General features: G+C 24.8%; 3 protein-coding genes across 6 annotated transcripts; 1 reads left to right on the top strand and 2 right to left on the bottom strand.

The window, feature by feature from the left end:
* Positions 1-3,487: 3,487 nt before the first annotated feature.
* On the bottom strand, positions 3,488-10,392 carry LOC112689615 (sterol regulatory element-binding protein cleavage-activating protein). Its single transcript, XM_025563401.1, has 21 exons — positions 9,988-10,392; positions 9,780-9,928; positions 9,385-9,508; positions 9,174-9,298; positions 8,946-9,111; positions 8,602-8,747; positions 7,977-8,184; positions 7,795-7,905; positions 7,526-7,729; positions 6,898-7,461; positions 6,544-6,832; positions 6,230-6,474; positions 6,016-6,170; positions 5,302-5,439; positions 4,978-5,236; positions 4,749-4,920; positions 4,513-4,682; positions 4,169-4,316; positions 3,938-4,083; positions 3,815-3,877; positions 3,488-3,731 (listed from the first exon to the last, which is right to left on the bottom strand). Exons 2-21 carry the CDS (start codon positions 9,914-9,916, stop codon positions 3,555-3,557), a joined length of 3,747 nt encoding a protein of 1,248 aa, XP_025419186.1. The 5' UTR covers positions 9,917-9,928; positions 9,988-10,392; the 3' UTR covers positions 3,488-3,554.
* Positions 10,393-10,593: 201 nt separating this feature from the next.
* On the top strand, positions 10,594-13,461 carry LOC112689616 (rho GDP-dissociation inhibitor 1). 2 transcript variants are annotated; one of them, XM_025563403.1, is made up of 5 exons: positions 10,594-10,802; positions 10,905-11,102; positions 11,506-11,615; positions 11,699-11,813; positions 13,162-13,461. In XM_025563403.1, exons 2-5 carry the CDS (start codon positions 10,907-10,909, stop codon positions 13,362-13,364), a joined length of 624 nt encoding a protein of 207 aa, XP_025419188.1. In that variant the 5' UTR covers positions 10,594-10,802; positions 10,905-10,906; the 3' UTR covers positions 13,365-13,461. The 2 variants fall into 2 exon arrangements, with proteins under 2 accessions (XP_025419188.1, XP_025419187.1); XM_025563402.1 differs by having other exon boundaries at positions 10,879-11,102.
* Positions 13,462-14,146: 685 nt separating this feature from the next.
* On the bottom strand, positions 14,147-21,304 carry LOC112689636 (putative RNA-binding protein Luc7-like 1). 3 transcript variants are annotated; one of them, XM_025563437.1, is made up of 7 exons: positions 21,054-21,304; positions 20,890-20,984; positions 15,143-15,241; positions 14,860-15,078; positions 14,548-14,760; positions 14,347-14,471; positions 14,147-14,282 (listed from the first exon to the last, which is right to left on the bottom strand). In XM_025563437.1, exons 1-7 carry the CDS (start codon positions 21,112-21,114, stop codon positions 14,186-14,188), a joined length of 909 nt encoding a protein of 302 aa, XP_025419222.1. In that variant the 5' UTR covers positions 21,115-21,304; the 3' UTR covers positions 14,147-14,185. The 3 variants fall into 3 exon arrangements, with proteins under 3 accessions (XP_025419222.1, XP_025419223.1, XP_025419224.1); XM_025563438.1 differs by lacking the exon at positions 21,054-21,304 and adding an exon at positions 15,621-15,709 and having other exon boundaries at positions 20,890-20,978; XM_025563439.1 differs by lacking the exons at positions 20,890-20,984; positions 21,054-21,304 and adding an exon at positions 15,591-16,032.

Genomic DNA, 21,304 nt, shown 5'->3' with positions numbered 1-21,304 from the left:
GGAGGTAGTAAATTATCGTAGTAAGTTAGTAGTAGTAGTTAGTATTAGTAACCCGTATCAAAACAGTTCTATTTACCGTCAACCAGGTCGTTGTAAATTGCGGCCTGGGTATATTTTTATACATATTATAAATACTTTTAATTTAATTATGAAATCCGTTGATAATTATCCCAATAATACATAAATATGAACTAATATTAATATAAATTATTATCATTTATAATTTTAAGTAGTGACAGTACATAATCTGATGAATTCTGATAATTTTTTTGTGTTTTTTATATCAAAGACAATGACTAGGTATACATAATATTTATCGACTCTTACTTCTCTCTTAAAATGTTCGCAATCGATACATTTGAATTCTTGACCTTCCATTTCTGCCAAAAACGAAAAACAAATCAAACACTCCTCAGAAATTTAAAAATAATAAAATTATATTAATTAATTATTTTTTATACATTTATTATTATTATTATTATTTTAATTTTTTTATTTAATAATTTTTCTTTTCCTTTAATAAATAAAAAAAGGGCGAGACTCTGCAGTAGACATGGGACATTTATAAGGTTGTCGTTTTGTCAATGATATAAATTATACCAAACTGTGCAATAATGGTAGATATATAAATAAGTGCTATGACGTAAAAAAAATTAAAAAATAGGCAATGATACAAATATGTTGAAACAATAATATTTTTGGAATGTATAAGATAGAAGTTAACAGATAATATACCTACTTCTTGTCAACTGATTAAACATCGTACAAGCAAAATCCAAGTTCTATTACAGCATATTATTTAACATCTAGGAGACATCTGCAATGATTAACCTTTTATTATTTAGGTACTAATAGGTAGTAATTAGGTACTAAATATTTAAGGGAAAAGAAATACCTAATCTTAATAACTTGTAATGTCGCGAAAGTGGCAAATGCTAACTGCACTGCTACAATTAGCTTTTGAATGGATATTATAACATTTTATGGGGTACCCAAATAATTTTGTTGAGACAGAGGCACTTAAAAAAATAAATAAGTAGAATATGCGTACAATAAATTAGGTATTACCAGAGCCTGATTTAGAATTTTTTAGGTCCCGGACAGAAAAAAAAAATTAGGTAGCCTAGTTCTATGAATTGTAAATTAAATTATAATTAGTAAATATAATAACCAGTTAATACATAATAATAAATAAAACAATATTAGAATATAGGTACTTTTTTCAAAATCTTTAGAATTTAAAAAAAAAAATTGTCTACCCTTTTTTCTTGCAAATGGATCAATAACTTCATCGAAAATAATGCTTGCAGTGATGTAATTTTTATTGGATAAGATTTCTAGAACATCCAACATTACTTGATCTAGAGATAATCTATTTTTAATTCTTTTGAGATTTAATTTAAAAAAATTAAGGATTAATTAAAATTAAATGAATAATTAAATCCAGTAGGTGGGTCCCTAGTTCGAATGGGCCCTGGACAAATACGCACAATGTCCTTGCGTAAATAGGACCCTGGATATTACCTAACTTTTTTATATATTTATGAACTTATGTAGATATCATTATTGTTATAAAATATTTTATTATAAATACATTTAGGACAATAGTATATATAATATATATTAGATAATAGTATATATGAGGCGCATAGAACCAAAACAGCCTAACCCACAAAAGTGTAATTGCGTAGTACGGACATTTTAAGTTTTGATTATTTTCAACATTTTTTTTTCCCAATAAATCCACCCCAAGTAAAATAACAATAACTTATTATTATCTATAAATCCTTGTCTTTTAACCCATCTATAAAGTACTAGTCAGTTTAAAGTTGATTAAGTTTTAATATGGTTGAGGTCAATATACATTTTAAAAATTTTTTGTTAAAAGCAATTTTCTGTGGTTTAGGCCAACTTATTGAAAATTTGTTATTCACTCTAATTCACATAACATGAAAATACAATGTAAATAATTGTATTAGTTTATTCGTAACTTATTTTAAGTAATATTGTAATTCATTTTTAGTACAGAATAATTATTAAAAATGAGATTGTTATTAAACTTAACAAAACAAAAATAGAATATCACATTTAATAGTGTGTAACAATAGTGAAATTTATAATATTTTACTATTTGATTAACTTGAAATTTTGGTATTTATATATTTTTAACATTATAATCATATAATATAGTTTTCAGTATCAAATAATATTAATAAACAATATGGTTGTTACTGAACCTAACAAAATAAAAATAACTTTTAACAGTAGTTTAACTTACTAAAGTTCAGATTAAATTTCATCCTCCTCATTTTCATCAAAATTAATTGGTAAGTCATTAATGGTGTTATTATCGTCTGTTTGTAGACTGTTATAAAATAGATGATTGATTGGTGGTATTAATTAATTTATTAAAATTTTAAACCGTAATCTGAAACGTTTTATCACATAAAACAGAATTTGATTTTTTGTGGGTTAGACTATTTTGGCTCTATGCGTTTCAAATATAAATACATTATAGGACATTTGTTAATTTTTTTAAATCTAATTATAATATATTTATTAAATACTAGCTCACCCGACAGATGTTGTTCTGTCTTAGTTACGAATATTGAATCCCAATTGATATAATTAGTAACAACAAAAAAAGAAGTAGCGAAATCTGTTCAGCCGTTCACGCGATAAGGCATTACCAAGGGAAATAGGGAATTATTTCAAGGGATTCAAGAATATATAGGAAGATATAATTTGTTTTTGTGCATTCGTGTTATGTTTGCTCAAATTTAAAAAGATAAAATGTGCGCAATCCTGTTACCCCCGTATCGCGCACATAACTCGAACCTTCCTCTGATGAATGGCGGATGCATTTCGGATGCAACCCATAAAATAATAATAAAAAAAAAAATTACTTATGATAATTTTAACATATTTAGTAAACTTCATTTTGTCTCATTGTAAATAATACTTACTACGTGATGAGATTTTTTAAACAACATTTTTGTAGAATACTCTTGGCTTACTTTTATCAACCGGGTTTGTCAATACATTATTAGTTTTTTTTGTTGATTGTTATAAACAAAGCATTTAGTTGATATTCTCTTAAAATTCTGCAAGAAGAAAAACTTTGACTTCCATGATTTTTACGAATTCAAGAAATATTAGAAATATTAGTAAAGAAAATAATTTCGAACAGCAAAAAACAAAGATCAATTACTTCAAATGTTAAGACTTGATCATTTTAAAATATGAAAATATGTATTTATATAATATAGGTCAAATCAAATTGAATAATAAATAAAATAATTTAATTAAAATTTGTTAAATAAAAAGTTTCAATTAACGTGGTTTTCATTTATCCGATGACTCCTCTCTACCAATATCTCAAATAATCAAGTTTCTACAGTATGTCTATAAACTTAGGAAAAATTAATTTTCAAATAAAATACTGTTAAACAATAATAGATTGTTTTTATTTAATATAATTTTTGAGATCAACAACACAATATAAAAATAAAACTGTACTCAGAAAAGAAATTTATCAAAAATGTTGAAATAATTCAATCATCTTTAGTAGCAACCATTGGAAATCGTACAACACGCAACTCTGTACCATAATCACATACAATGCTGTCTGACAATGTTAACAATTGATTAACAACATTACAATCAGAATCCCCTAAGCTAAACACTTTAACTGGATCACCTGTTTGCACGTCCATAATAACTATACAACCCTAAATCATAAAACAATTATATTATTACCATTTTTATGAAATATTTATTCATTTTTATATAATTAAGAATTAAATTAATTTACTTGTTTAGAAGTAATCAGCAAATTATGTGTTAACATTGCTAAATCATAACAATAGACATTGCTCTGAAAATAAAAAATTAAATTAAATAAGTATGTTATAAAGAGAAAAAAAAAATATCTTACAATTTGAATACTGTTGAGTTGATGACCATAAAATCTATCCCACACACAAATTTTATCATCCTGACCAATGCTAATAACATAACTAGCTGAACATGTTAAACCTAAAACGGCTCCATCATGACTTTGAACTGTATACATACAAGTACCTTTAAGTAATGAAAAATATGAAAAATGTTGACTAACTATAAATATGTACCAGTTTTTGCAAAAAATATTTTATTTTAGACAAACCAGTAATTAAATCCCAAACACACAACATTCCATCTTGACTTCCTGAAACTGCCATGTTTGGATTTACCTGATCAATAAATAAACATGTAATTGGTCCATAATGGCCATGCAACGTGTATAATAACTGTCGATCTTCAATTCTAAACACCTATAACCCAACAATAAATAATTAAGATAAATAAAATGATAATTTTAATAAATAGTACAGTTATTACATAACAGTGGTATATAGGTAAATATATATAAAATATTACACGAGGCTGAGGAAAAGGAAAATATGTTTAAAAAAATGATTCACACAAAAAAGAAATAGCTTAATTAAGGTATTAAAAGATTTTTGCAACCTTAAGCATGTGATCTTGGCTTCCAGTAACAATGTATGCTCCATTTGTTTCAAGAACTGTAATTGGTTGATTATGTGCTTTTAGGGATTCTAAATGAAGACATCTTACAGTATCGTTTGACAAATTTAATGTATGAAGAGATGATCCTACACTTCCAGTTCGCACGTACTCTGAAATAGAAAATTCAAACTGTAAAATAATTTCAATATTATTTGCAGAAAATTAGTATTATTTACTTCTAAGTGGTAATTTATTTTTGGGCCTTTTTATAGATTCTATCAGAGTTGAATCACTAAAAATATCTAGTTTGAAAAATTCTAGACACCCGTTCAATCTTACAGCTACCACATATTTATTGATTAATTTAATTGCTGTAAATCCATCATTCACGTCTCCTTGCCACATACACTAATTATTGTTTGCAAATTAAAATAGGTATCAATCATTTATGCCAGAATAACATACTTTAAGAATCCCTTTGTATAAATCCCAAAATTGTAAAGAACCATCAGCACATCCCAGAACAACAACATTTTCATTACAATCAACACACCATATTCGGGAATTTACATAGATTTCACTTTCAGAAATCTTTTTAGATTGACTTCCCCATTCATTATATTGATCTGAGTCAATAGTAGACCACACTTTATTTTCATCCTGATTTATTGTATCAGAACTAGAGTTTTCAATAGAAATTAATTTCTTGCACCTCACACATAATCTTAATAAACAATTTAAAATCAAATATATGTCATATACATTTTACATATAAATATTAAATCTTACTGTTCTGAATTTTTTAAAGGCTCTTGAAAACTATAAGCTGAAGTAGAATTAGAATCGGAATTATTAACACCTTTAAATACATCTTCCGATGAACTTAATTCATCAGTATCTTCGTCACTGGCATCATCTAAAATAGATCTGAAATAAATAAAAATATAATACATGTGAAAATTAAAATATATAACATATATATATATAACATATAATATTATATGTTAAATTTGATATAAGCCAATTAAAAATAAAAGAAATATAATTATTATATAACTAAATATTTAAAATACTATTATTTCTTAATATATTTAGAATAAATTACACAATATATTCCTAAGTAGATTGAAAAACATCATGCTTTTAGAATCAAAGAAAAACGTAGATATAAATGAATGATACTAAGAGCTATACTCCATTCGTGAGAAAATCCAGTTTATAACAAAATGTAATAAATTGATAATTAAAATATGTGAACAATATTTAGTTTAAGTTTAACTTAAATTTATTATTTATGACTGTGTTCCATCTATTGTTTCTCCTGTAATCTCCCTAATATAATCATTAATTTACTATATATTATAATGTATCTATAAATTTTCAAATGGCATTAATTTAAAAAAGTATTTTTTCAAAACAACTGTGTTAATTTTTATTATAATAAAATAAAATGTATTAGTATAAAAATAACTTATTTTTCCAACTTTGATTTTGATAAATTACCTATCAATGGTACAAATCAATTCACCAGTTAAAGAATTCCAAACATAAATACAACCAGCGAGACATGTACTAACAATAATATTTCCATAGGTAGCAATACATTCAACTGGCTGGGCATGTCCTTTAAATTCAATTGGAACTACTTCTAATATAACCTAAATAATAACTACAATTAATTTGAATTTACATACAAACAATAACAAACTGTACATACTTGTATACCAGAGTCTTGCTGTACATAACTCATGTCGTGGCTCCATCCTGCTCTCCATTCAGCATAATTACGACTACAGACACATCGATACAACATTACCAATGTATACACTAATACAAGTAAACTAATCAAGCATAAAACAGCTATTAGGATTAATTCTGATGGTGAAGTAGGTATAAAAGGTTCAGATGATTTATCAACATTAATGTCTTTTCGACTCTCTAATGGTGCTACTATATGAGTATCTAAATAAAAATTTTAAACAATAAAAATTAATATATTTGTTTATTTTAATAATTTTAAGAGGTACTTACCAACAAAATCAAAAGGATCAAGAACAGCCGCAAAAGACTTCCAATGAGATGGAATAGATGCATCAGTATTACTTAGAGATTCTCTTAACGTTATAGCTTCCTGGGGTGTTACAGAATGAGCCAAATGTATAGGTTGTAATATAGATACATATGATCTAGCAACACTAATATTATACATGTCTAATAATAATTGCCAATTATACCAAGACAATCTAGGCCAGTGGGGCCAGTTTTCTGAGTTTAAAAGTTGTACATAATATGGTGAATCATTTTCTTTAGATTCATTAGCCTGATATAAATTATTGTATTAACGATAAACAAAATTAATAAGTATAATATGTTAATAAAAAATACCTTTTTGTGCAATTGATTTTCTTCTTCAGCAACTCTAGCTTTGTTTTCAATAATAACAGCTCTTCGGCCTTCTTCCCATGCCAGGGGAAAATGTATATTTGACCGTTGTTGAATATTTGGTGATTCAGTTGAAGCAGATTCTTTCAAGTCAAAAAATTCTTGTACAGTTTCTGTATTATAAATTATGCCAGAAATCCAAAATATCATAACCATCATTAATACACGTTGAACAATTCTTGTAGCTGCCCAAAAATATAGGAATCTTAAACGTTTAGAAATTGGTGATCGTCGTGGATCTTCTATTGGAGCCATAACTTGTAAGCCATTCAAACGTGGATGAGAAGCAGACTTCATCATCACACCACTACGACTTGAATGTTTTAAAGCAGGAGGGTTAGACTTGTGCATTTTATTAGCTAAATTGGCAAATGAAAATGGGTAATATGTTTTTTGATAAGTAGAGTCATCTATTAATTTCATATTCAATGATATGAGTGGAAGAAAAAAGACCATTTGAAAAAAGTAATCACATTGCAAACCCACAATGGCAAATATACAAAATTCCTAAAAATACAATTGTAAAATTAAGTACAAATTTAAAATAGATTCAATCATACTATTATTTTACTTGAATCGATGGTACAAAAGTCAATAATCCAATGGTTAAAATAGTAACCTCAATTAAAAGATTTTGAGTTATAGCCCATCCTTCTTTACTCAATCCTTGAGCTAATCTTATTTTTACATCTAAATTTGGTGCTGTTGAACCCACTGATTTGATAATAATTAACATATTTTCAAGACCAACAACAATAACTAAATAAGGAAATACCTAAAATGTTATAAATGTTTATAATAAATAAATATTATCAGGTGAATTCATTAAAAATAAATTACCATTTGACTTTGAATATTAATTGTAAAATCTAGTCCAAAAATAAAACATAGTCCCATTGTTGTTAAAAGAGTTGATATAACTGTAAGAACAGCCCCAAAACTTATTCCTACCTAAAATTAAATTAAAATTAATAAAATGCATATACTAGAAAAACCAAAGCAAAAAGTTATAAATAAAATACCTTAGATACAAATATATCCATTTTTTTTATAGAATAATAAATATATGCAAATAGAAGTATGTAGCAAGTTACTAAAAAAAAAATTGTTTCATAATTGAACTCTCCAGGATAGTAAACATGCAAAGTTGATGTGTCCGAGAGAATTTGATTTGATTTAACATGTATAGGATATAATTGCATCAAATGATTTTTTAATCCTTGTATATATCTGCAAAAATTTCAAATAGTATGTGAAAATTAACATATTTCAACATAAAGGAATCATATATTCTAGAGTTTCATATAGTATAGTACAGGAGTGGCAAACCTTTATCAAGTTACATTCTAAGATGTGATAAAAATCAGTGAACGTTTCACATATCAAAAGATGTTAATATAATTAAAAAAATAGTTTAGCAATAATCTTAGTTTGAAATATTTAAACTTCTTTTTTTTTTGTGTCAGAAGTTTACAAGGTCTTAGTTTAGTAAAAACTTTAATTAATGGTTAATTTAATTTACAGTATATTTTATTAATTATTACTAATATATATACCAAACTTTTATTATCCTAACAAAATAATAATAATATAAACATTTAATATTTATCATACCATACCATTATATATTTATAAAAGTTGACTTACGATGGTACAAGCTGTTTCATAAATATTGTAATAGCAAATTGAACTATTCTTTGCCGAGGATGCATAGAATATCTTCTTATTCCAGTTTCTTTAAGAGGCATTCCGAAAAGTAATTCAGGAATACTTATTTTTATATGAGACGAACTCTGAAGAGTAAAAATTATATTTTATACAATTAGAATCAGTTAATTAAAATTAATTAATTTTTTTAAATACATTTAAAATCAATAATGAAATATTTGAACATTTATATGTTATATATTAATTATATTAATAAAATAAATTATGATTAATAACTAATAATAATACCTACATTTATTGAAATATCCAAAAAAAGTTAATACCTGAAAAGCAAAAATAGTTTTCTCAAGAGTATTATCAGTACGAAACTCCTCTGGATTTTGATGCCACAAATTAGTTGGTGATATCAGTAAACAACTGTATTCTGGTAATATTTTTGAATCAGAGTTAATGTTTTCTACATGTAGACAGACATCATTCAAGGATATTCTGAAATTCAATAGAAAACCAATTAAATATTTACTGAATAATGACATTTTTAAAATAAATACTTATTATCTATTTGATAGTTTCTTATAGTCTCAACTAATTTGAACGATTCAGCCAAAGGGCCTCTAAAGGCATCTGATAGAATTAAATTCTCTGTCCACGGAGTTACCATTGATCTTATGATAATCTGTAAAGAGTAATTATATTATTGATATCCAAGTAACATTTTCATTATGGAAAACTAGAACAGTTAGATAATTCTAAATGAGTTACTTGTTGAATATACACACTGGGTTGGCCATTAAACCATCGATTTGTTATATTTTCTGGTTTATAACTTGGTGTTATAGTTGAATGTGCTACATTACTAAATAAGGGTGATCCAAACAGTGATAAGCTATAAAAATATATTAATATTGAACTATATTATATATAACACAACTACATAAATATAAGGGTATTTTTGAACAATTTAGCATGATATATTCAAACAAATATTTTGGAAAATTAAATCATGGAGTGGTTTAATTATTTTGTTAAAATAATTTAATATAATTTTTAAATTAAACTTATCTTATAAAATAATCAATTTACCAGAAACCTAAAATTTCAATGTTTTTATGTTGAAAATAATAAGCTATCAGCAGTATTACTAGTTAATTGTTTACCTGCATAGAACTACAGTCACAGAAGAAATTATTAATGATACAATCGGATGAGAAGCGCAAAATAAGCCATAGGAGTAGTATAGTTGAGACACTTTATCCGGGAGACGTTTAGCCACAGCTGAATTTGAGTTTTCCATTTCACCCGAAATCTGCAAACATTTTTTGAGATAAAAAGATAAATATACTACTCAAATACAAAAATACATACTTATTCATGTAGGTATTGTTGAATAGGTTAATTAACAACTATAGCCAACATAGTCAATGACTGTACCATTGATAAATGTAATAAATAAAATTTTAAAATTCCATTATTTAATTTAAATATCAAAGATTAATTCAATTGTAATCATCTTGTGTAAAACAAGAAGGTCAAAAGCCTATTCAGTATTTAGGTATTAATGAATAAAATTTTATAAAAGATAATAAAACTTATAATTGATTATCAATTAATAAAAACAATAAGATGATTAGAAAATTGAGAGAGAGAAAAAGAGAGAGGAAATCAAAACTCAAACTAATCAAACTTAAAAAATAATAACAATCGACTTGATCGTCTAAGAGCAGTTGAACGAGACATTATCTCAACTGTAAACATTGAACTTGAAATTTCAATCACACCATAACAAAACGGCACGATCGAACGATGCGTGATATAGGCGGTTCAAGATACTGTCGTTTAATAGATACCGCGGTTGGAGCAGCTGTCCGATGTTAACATTTTTGTAAAGTCACCGGACCAATGCATTCTATTCTTATCAACGTCATTATTATTATCACATCGAGTCATTCATGATTCATTAATATTATTCATACATTATTATTACCGAACATATTGTAGTAGTGGTGCCTATTTAGAATTTAGTGAAAAAAAAAAAAAATATATATATATATATATTTCCTCGTTGCCAAAATCTAAAGTTATTGTCGTACGTTTTTATTTCATTTTCCAACAAACAATTGTTCGACGTCGTGCGTTCGTTCTGCTAGACGTATTAAAAGCGTTCAATTAGTATTCGCATAGTGAGTGATTTTTATTTTTCCTTATTACTTTAACCTCGATTAACATTCGTTTGCCGGGCGTTGATTTAATTCATAGACGTAACACGTATTCATACTGTTCAGAGATGTCCGACGGAGATGTGGTTAAAGATGGCGTTGACAAATTGGCGATACATGATGATGATGATATCGATTCCAACTACAAACCGCCGCCGGAAAAGTCCATCGAAGAACTGTTGAACGCCGACAAAGAAGATGCAAGTCTGCAAAAATATAAGGAAAAGTTACTGGGCGATGCCAACAGCGGAAAAATCATTTTTGGTAGTTATAATCAATTATAACTAAATGAATTAGAGTTAATTTTTTTACTAATGCTGGGTATATGTATAGAAACTAACAGGAATTTCTGTACTGCTAGTTTCTTTTAAACATAATTTGAAAACAATAATATTAGGTTTATATTTCAGTAACATGTATTGTATTTTGGGGGGTTTACAATTTACTCTGTTGAGTTCTTAGTTTATTTATTATGTATTTATTATTTAATTAATAACTGCCCTTGTGTTAAAATTATTTTTTTAGGATAATAAAAAGTAAAAATATAGAAAAACATTTTTTATTTTATAGTAATTTATGTAATTTGATTGAATCCATGGTTGAAAAAAAATGGAAGGAAAATGTTATTATTATATTCAAAAGTTTAAATCATTATATGTTTTTCTAGATCAAAATAATCCCAATAAAGTTATTGTTAAGAAATTAGCACTATGTGTTGCTGATAGACCAGATATGGAACTGGATTTGTCGGGAGATTTAACAAATTTGAAAAAACAGGTAATATATTTTCTTAAATTAAAATATTATCTTAAGATTTTATTTAATTGATCAATGTGTACTAAAATATAATAATATTACAGGTGTTCATTATTAAAGAAGGAATTTCTTATAAAATTAGAATAGATTTCATTGTTCAACGGGAAATAGTACATGGTCTCAAATATGTTCAAAAGACTTATCGCCTTGGTGTACCAGGTAATATTTCTAAATAATATAGCTTAATATAATATATAATAATAATAATGATAATATAATATAATAATAACTTTATATAATCATAATATTTGATGATTGATGAAAAATCTAACTAGACAAATTATTTATACAATTTAACTGTTTTTATTTATTTTTTTCTAAAAAAAAAGTTTAAGTTCTGTAGCTGAACTAGAAAATACAATTAAAATTAAATGTTCATGATTTATGATGTTTGATATAAATTCATTATTTTATTTTATTCATTCAGTTATTTCAAAAAATAAATTAATTTAAAGTTTAGGTGTATTTCTGTTATCTATTCATATATTTTATTTTTATCCAGTTATTTATATTATTTCAAAATATTTAGGCACATAGTTTTAAAGTTTTGATAAAATGTATAAAGAAAAGTGTACTTTAAGTGCTGATTTATTAGTAAAAAATATTGAGGATTGTCTCCTAAAAAATATGCTTAATTGTTCTAAGAATAAAAATTTAAAAATATTTAAATTCATCATTGAATCTTAAAAATATTGATTTAATTTACAAGAAAGAGTAATAATTTTTATAAAAAAAATTAAAGTACAATGTATGTTACATAATAACTAACCCAAAATTATTTATCAAATTTGACAATGAAATAATTATACTTTCACACAAAAAACCTCTACTACTTTTATCAGCTGTTTTATGTAAAGTTATAATAAACACACCCAATAATAATTGAGGTTCTAGCATATAAAATATTAATATAAATTAGATATGAATATAAATGATCCATTTTAAAAAATTATAAATGAAAAAAATATGTTTCTTTCATAATCTATTGCTTATGTCGATAATGATTTTTAAACACAATTAAACTTGCAAAATTACCTAATTGTTTTAGGTATATATGAGATTAAAGTAACATTATATTTGGTATGTTAGTGGTCATGAATGCTTTAATATTAGTCACACAGGGACGATAGAAGTATCATGTTTTTTATATTCTTGAAATTAAGAGAACTTGTATTATTTATTAGTTTTATTTCGTAAATATTATTCATTTTTTAGTTAATTTATTAACATGCTGATCAGGTACACCTTGCCATAATATAGGTAGAATTTTGAATTCAATTACTTGCATAATTTCTTATCTATAATGGATAGTTTGATAATTACTTAATTGAACTTTCAATATTACTATTAATTATATTAATTAAGTTCTATTGTGTTGTTAATAGAATTATTTAATGGACTTTGCTTTAAACATAGAAAGTGGTTGATAATTTTTATTTGTTTACTATAATATAGTTGAAAGTAAATAATTAAATGTATTATAATGCATGATTTTCTGTTTTATTAGTGGATAAAATGTCCCATATGGTTGGATCATACCCGCCTAAGATGGAAATTCAGAGTTACACTACACCATCTGAAGATGCTCCTAGTGGCATGATGGCCCGTGGCTCATACACGGTTCATTCTTTGTTTACAGATGATGATAAGAATGAACATTTGAAGTGGGAATGGGTGTTCGAGATAAAAAAAGACTGGAAGGACAATTAACTTACAGGGAATTTCATGTATCTATCAGTTATAAATTTGTAACGACAAAATTTCATTAACATATATGGTATAAGTTTAATAAGTTTTATTATTTTCATTTATCATTTTTTTTATTTAGATTTTTAGATAATTTAAATTTTAAAAACTTAATCGGTTTATTTATTCGTATTATAACTATGATTGTAATATTCATAAATTGTATCATTGCTTAATTAATTTATATGTATTTATATATATATATAAATTAATATTTTATTTAGACTACTTAATATGGTGCCAAAGTTATATTTCGATCAAACTCATACTACTCAGGTCTCTAATTAATTTTGGGAAAATTTATTTTTACTTCATTTTTTAGGGACCATGGGATTTTTATCGAACAATATATTTTTATTTTTTTTATTATTTTAAATAACATCACTTAAAAATTAAATATTGTATTTTTGTAAACAAAAAATTTTTTATTGTAATTTTTTTTATATTTCATTGTGCATAGTTATACTTTTATTCGAATATATTCATAAGTTTAAAAGCTGTAATGTCAGAGATTAAATAAATAAACGATTAATCCTTTATATTCAATTTAAACATTTTTAATTTTATTGTTTCTGAAAATAAATTCAATTTTAACTATAGTTTAAACAATGTAATATACAAACACAAAATATTTTTTGAAGTATATCTAATTTATTGTTAAGTTTTTTCTACCTTGAATTAGTAAAATTATTTTTAATTATGTTACCTAAAATAACAGAAGTGTACGTAAAAAAAAAAAAAAAATATATATGTATAATATATTAGTGAAACAATATAATTCATTATCAATAGCGACGTCTATCTCTATCTCGTCTATCATGTTTGTGGCTACGACTGCGACTTCGACTCCGTGTACGGTGTCTGCTATGACGACTCCGTGACCTATTAACATTTAATTGTACATATTATTTCTAATGTCATAAATTAAAATAAGTTTTGTACTGACCTAGATCGTCGGTGACGATCATTTCTATCTTTACTTCTAGATCTGTAACTTCTTTTATCATCTCTTTTGACACGTTCTTGCTCATCAAACTTACGGCGAGCTTCATGTCTTTCTTCATAGTTTTTCTATTTAATATAATTAATATATTTAATATTTTTAATTAATTAGTATACTTTTAAATTATAAGTAATTATTAATTACTTCAAGCTCAGTAAGTTTTTCTCTTATTTTAATAAATCCTAAATGTAGTTTTCCTCCGAAATGGTCAGCTAATCTTCTATCATTATCATGTATACCTAAGTAAGCTGAACAAACATCACACACTCTTAATTTTTGCTGTTGATAACTGCTCACGGGCATTGAGTTTCTATAAGTATCTTCAGCTTCTGATTTTTTTTTTCTCAATTCTTCTATCTTTAAAAAAGTAAAAAAAAATAAATAGTTTATCAATTATTTTTCTAACATATATTACATAATTAATTAATAGTTACATATGTAATTAGAACAACATACTTCTCCCATTAATTTAAGACTTTCATCCACCAAACCTTGGGCACCCAATTCTTCAGCTTTGGCCAATGTTTGACCTATTTTTTCAGCCAACTCGTGAACAGCATTGGCTTTTTCAGCTACTTCAGCTGTTAGTTCCTCTTGAGTTTCTAATAATCTTTTACGAGCTGCTTCTGTTCTTCGATCACAATCACTAATAAATGCTTGTAAATGTTCAGTGGCCTATTAGAAAATAAAAAATATATTATTAGTTTTAAATAATTAAAAAATATTTTTCTCAACTTACATCTACATCATAATAGTAATCAAATTTCTGTTGAGCTTTTTCAAAATCTGCTCTTAGTGCATTATCGTGTATTTTTGGACACTCTCCAATGTCCATACGCTGAAATAATATAAAAATTAACTAAAGGTTTATAAAATACAAAACAAAATAACAAGGAAATTAAGGATTTATTCGGAATAATATTAAGATTAACCTGGAAAAAAGAAAATAAATGTATGTATATATATATACTATAATATATACATGGAAAGCATTATATCAATTTATGACTTACGTAGTGAGTACTTAACAACCTCAAAACTTACACTTGCTCACTCTAAGAAGATACATGGCCTGAATGAATTATGTTAACAAAATATAAATAGTATAACATAACATAAAGCAAGTAAATATAAATAATTTATTTTAACAGATAGCTCTGTCGTTGTCTCAAAATTGTTTGACTTACAGACAGACGACCATTTTATAATTTGCTCACCGACATTGACGCATTGATGGCGAGCATCTTCCCCATCTTTGTATCATTGTCTTGAAACGAATCAAAACACAATTCGTTTTTGACTATTCCTAGAGAGGGTGACAATAATCAGGATTAAGAGTAAAACATTCGCATTCAAATAGACGTAATTAACTGAGTTGATGTACGTACTGTCTTCGGTGAAGCTACATTTTCAGAATAATTTTTGTACATAATAGTATAATACCAATTGGCAACTTAAGAGATAAATCATAACTACTCACAAAAGGTTTGTTGATATCTTTGTATGCTTTGAAGTTTAGTGCTTTTCAAGAATAGTGAATAAAGAAGTCAAAGAAAATAACCCTATACCTAACTTAAAAAAAAAAAAATAATATAAAGACTAATTGAATTCAAAAATCTATTACTTTCATTTTTTACAAAAATAAATAATTAAATAACGGTTAAAACACAATATAGGCATTGTCTAATTGAAACTTAAATATTTTACTTTCAACTATCTGTTTACAAATAATAAAAATTAGACTCAAAATTATTTATTATTAGTAGGCTTAGGGACTTCTAGCATTTGCATACTTTTTTTAATTATTTTTAAATATAGCAGAATGCGAAATAAATTCATTTCTCAGTGTCATGATATCAGACCTAAAATTTAAATGTGCATATTTTTGCATATTTGATAGATTTTGCTGGAGAGTGCATATTTTAAAATTATTATGCTTATTTTAACAAATTTTTCAAATTTTATTATTTTAAATTAAAAACTATAGATACAAATAACATATATACATATTTCGACTGAAAAAAAGTGTACAAAGAGGTACTTCCAGTAATATGCTATCGGCAAACTACCTTTCATATCTCGTTATAATTTTTATGTAAGTATAAATAATACTATAAGCCCATATCGACCGTATAGTCCGTGGATCGATAAAGATAATAGTCAATATAGTATAATAGATTATTTGTTAAGTAATCAGTTCAGTCGATTATTATCTGATATTGTTTTTGCATCTTGTAAACACACAACTTCGAATCATACTTAAAACGTTGTACATAATATTTTGTAACATTGTGTAATGCTGAAAGTACAACATTCTACGAGTAGCCGAGTAAAAAGTTTTGTTTCGGAGTTTAAACATACATTTACATCCGATGGACACGTTTTTTTTGTGTACTACGTGGTCATTTTTTTTTTGTAATGCATATAAATGGATATTATAATGCATATTTTAATGATTTTAGTAGCATATTTGTGTATTTTCAGAGCTATAAGTCCCTAAGCCTAATTATTAGGAAGCAGATTTATAATGTATTTATAAAATGTATATATAATGCAAGCAAATTAACTTAATAAACTATTTTTAGTTTTTAATAATTTAATTATTATTTAAATGCATGTTTGCTTAAGTATAAATGTTAGAATATCAAATTAAGTTTAAACCAAACAGTTTATTGAATATTAAGAAAATTATAAATAATTACTATTTAATTACTATTGAAGTTTTTTTAAACTAAATATTTTTAAATAAATTCAGTGCTGGCTTGGTACTTAAAGGATTCTCAAAGCATTTTTTTTAAAAAAGCCCCTTCAATATATTCCATCAAATTATGAAATAAAGTAATAAAATAGAAATATGTTTTTGATTTAAAATGAGTATTCATTTGGATCAATAAAAAAAAATACATGTTATTTTTTTCTTATACATTTTTTGTAGTGAATAAATAAAAATTAGTTAATCTCCAAATTGCAACAAATATAGACAAATAATATGGTATACTTGTCATTTGATACAACATGCTTGATTAAATAACTAGATAATTTAATGAATTATTGAGCAAACCGTGGTTATTCAGGGTAATTTACTTTAAACCAGTGTATTTGAATTATATTTTTTACTATTTTGAAGTGAGATTGCAATAGTTTTTAACAAAAATATATGACTATATATCATATGTTTACCAATTTAAGGAACACTGCATTTTTCAACCGGATTACATTAGAATAAATCAAATTTTTTTTTCACAAGCAAGTGGTATATATATAATTCAAAATGTTTATCAGTTAGTACATGCATACACAGTACAGTATATGTTTTTCAATTGCAACGCCTATTATGAATACTACATTCTGAGAGGCATTTTCTTTTTAAGTAATTTTAATGCTAAGTTCAAAATTGACTGAATAAGGCCAATTTCAGTTTTAAAATATTATATATTATTATTAGAGCGCAAATTTGTAAGCACTTAAAGTATTGAAATATGCAGTAAAAATCATGAAAATATGCAAAAAATATGCAGTCAAAATCATGAAAATATGTAAAAAATATGCAGTCAAAATTATGAAAATATGCAAAAAATATGCAATAATTTTTTGTTTATTAAAAAATTTATAATTCAACTTATAAAAATTAAATACTTAAATATTTAATACAAAAAAAATTTAGGGAATTTTCTGAACTTAATATATTTTTAAAATTTTATTTATTATTAAAATGAATAATCATATACATTTCAAGTTTATCTTCTGTGAAGCTGTGTCGTTTATCGGTTAACATATTTTTAAAGACTGAAAACGAACCCTCGATGTCAACCGAAGTTATTGGGGCATATTTGAAGCAAGTGGTATGTCGATAATCGACTGACACAGCAAGAGCGATTAAGTTTACGTCGTAATCGATTATTTATTTTATAACTAAATATATATATATATATATGAATTATTATTTAGTGACTATGAAATTTATTTTTAATTTTTCTACTTGACAAAATATTATTTGATACATTTTTTTTAAATTTTCACTTCAATATGCAATAAATTTTGAATTTAGCCAAAATATGCAATAACCTCTAAATATGCAGAAATATGCAAAAAAAAAATTTCACCATTAGCTTCAAATTATGATGATTCGTAGAGATAACTGACAAAAATCCATAAATATTGAAAGGAAAAAAATATGCGATTGCATAGAAATCTGCACTCTAATTATTATGATTCATAAAAATATAAATATATAAATGTATATTTATATACTATTAACTTATAAAAAAAAAATTTGATTTATTCCAATGTAATTTGCCTGAAAAATGCAAGGTTCCTTAAATTAGTGAATACACATTATATCTATCCACTATAAAGCTGTTGTTGTTATTATTGTTGTTATTTTAATGATTATTATAGATGAAAACTATATATATATATGTATAATATATCGATTTATAGATCTACATCTTTAGCTAATATTTGTTAAACATATTATATTCTACACATTATCATATTAAAATACATCAATTACAATTAAATTATTTTACAGATCTAAAGAAATGTGGGGCCCTCAATATAAACATGGTCAGTTACCATGACCTTGCCGACACTGAATTATTATTACAATAGTAAAATAATATAACCAATATTTTAATTATTTTAATATAATTTTAGTAGAAATGGTTGTAAATTAACTAAAACTATATCAATAAATTTCAAATGTTTTGTATTTTTAATTATATATATATTAAATAACTAAATTGTTAAGTATTTAAAGATATATTTTGAAAATCTCAAAAATTTAAAATGTATTTACAATTAGTTTAAAATAAATTTTAGACAATAATAGATATTCTAATTATTTGAAAATAGATAATTATAAAATTTACAAATTAAATAAAATAATTATACTTGAAATAAAAATTATTTATTACTCCATTCTATCACAATATAGAAGAAATATAGTTAAAACCTACTAATTGTTTACTCACTTTTTTCTTGAAGTAGCATGTTAATATAACAAAACTAATTGGTTGTTTTTTAGATGATATTTAATAAATATAAATAAAACTTATACTTAAAAACTAGAACTACAATATATTTATTAGGTTTTAATGAATATAATATAAATTATCTTATATGTATAAATACTCACAATATAGGAAGATTTTTCAGACTTAGATAATACTAGTTATTACTTCAATGTTAGTTATTATTATTAATATTATTTTTAAATAAAATTGGTTAAATCAGAAATATTTTATCTGATTTATGTAAATATTATTTAACAAATTTTATCAATAACTTAAAATTTTAGATTTATCAATAATATTTACACCTTACTATAACCCATTACAATTTTCATATTAAATTTAACAAAAAAAAAAAAAAGAGAATGTCAACATAATTTATAGCATAGAAATATTTTAAGAATAATACTTTAAATATACAAACAAAAAATGATATGCATATGAATGAAATCATAAAATAATAACGAAGGTATTAGATTGATTGAAAATTAAAAACTATATATTTTAAATTTATTTTTGTCAATTTTTTATTAGCAAGTTACAATAATAATGAATAACTATTATATTTATCACAAACTAGAAACATAGTTTACTAATAATAAAAATAAGAAAAATTATATAGGAAAACAATTATTAATTAGATAAGGCTTTTTTTTTTTATTAGTATATGTGCATAGTTTTTAGCCAACAAATTCAATCAGAAATTAATAGTGATTAAAATATATATTGAATCTAGGATAAATATTCTAAAATACAAAATGTTTTTGACACATACAGAATGCACTGAGATAATTATCAATATAATTTTAATATCAATGACTACCTATTATATTTTTTCTAAAAATATTTATACTAGTAATAATTTTACTTAAATTTCGGAGATAAGCTGTCATATATCTATTATTGTATGTCAATATGAATACAAATATATATTTGTATAAAATTTATTAACATTTTTTTTTTTTTTTTTTATAGTTACAAATATTTTATAAGAAATACAGTATTATGATTAAAGTTTATCATTTATATTTAATGTATCTAATCTTGATTTTTCCCCAAATATTGTTATATTTACTTTTAATCACATAGTAAGCATAAGTAGTAGAAAAATAATTTTTATTATACATTATCAATTATGCAATTTAATTTAAAATAATACGTAAGCTTTATGTAAAATAAATAAATTCAAATAATTAGTGTTCAATATTTTAAATGTAAACAAAGTTTAATATGTAATTTGAATTATAATGTATGTATTTTCGTATGAGATGGATATATTTTAATAAAACTTAATAAATTATATTTAGGTATGGTTAGTCTATAGTAGTACCCAAATTGTATAGCAATAAAGTATTAGTTTCTATCATAGGGCCTATGGAGAACATTACGAAAACCCCAAACAGTTGAATATAAAAACACAATGATAATTTAGGTAATAGTAACATAGTTTAAACACACAAATGTCTATACTTACGGTGGAAGCCAGTATATCGTGCGGACAGCAGTACAATAAGAAACTTTTACACACTTTCGGATCGTTGAACTGCACTTGGTATCTACTCGTTTCGCCTGTTTGATCATAAAAAAATCGCAACATTAATCTCGACTTATCCGTAGTAAACGTCCACGGTCAGTTACCATTCCTGCCGGTGCCCATGAGCTGATCCAACATGGCTCTCATTTGGTCATGCGCGGACATGGTCAACGGATTATCGTGCTAGCGGTGTTTCAACAAACAAATATCCAATTAGCAATCACCACGACGTACCTAAACGGAACTCAGACTTGATTTGATATTGGTCGACGCGGAAATCTGTACTAAAGCGGATGTAAATGGAACATACCCTAGCGTGTTAACAATTTAACAGTTGTACACGAATGGATCATAA

This window comes from Sipha flava, unplaced genomic scaffold, assembly GCF_003268045.1.
Source record: "Sipha flava isolate LNK unplaced genomic scaffold, YSA_version1 45_pilon_pilon, whole genome shotgun sequence".
In the NCBI taxonomy this organism is placed as follows: Eukaryota; Metazoa; Arthropoda; class Insecta; order Hemiptera; family Aphididae; genus Sipha; species Sipha flava.
Note: the sequence above shows the minus strand (reverse complement) of the source record. Positions and strands in the feature narration are given on the sequence as shown.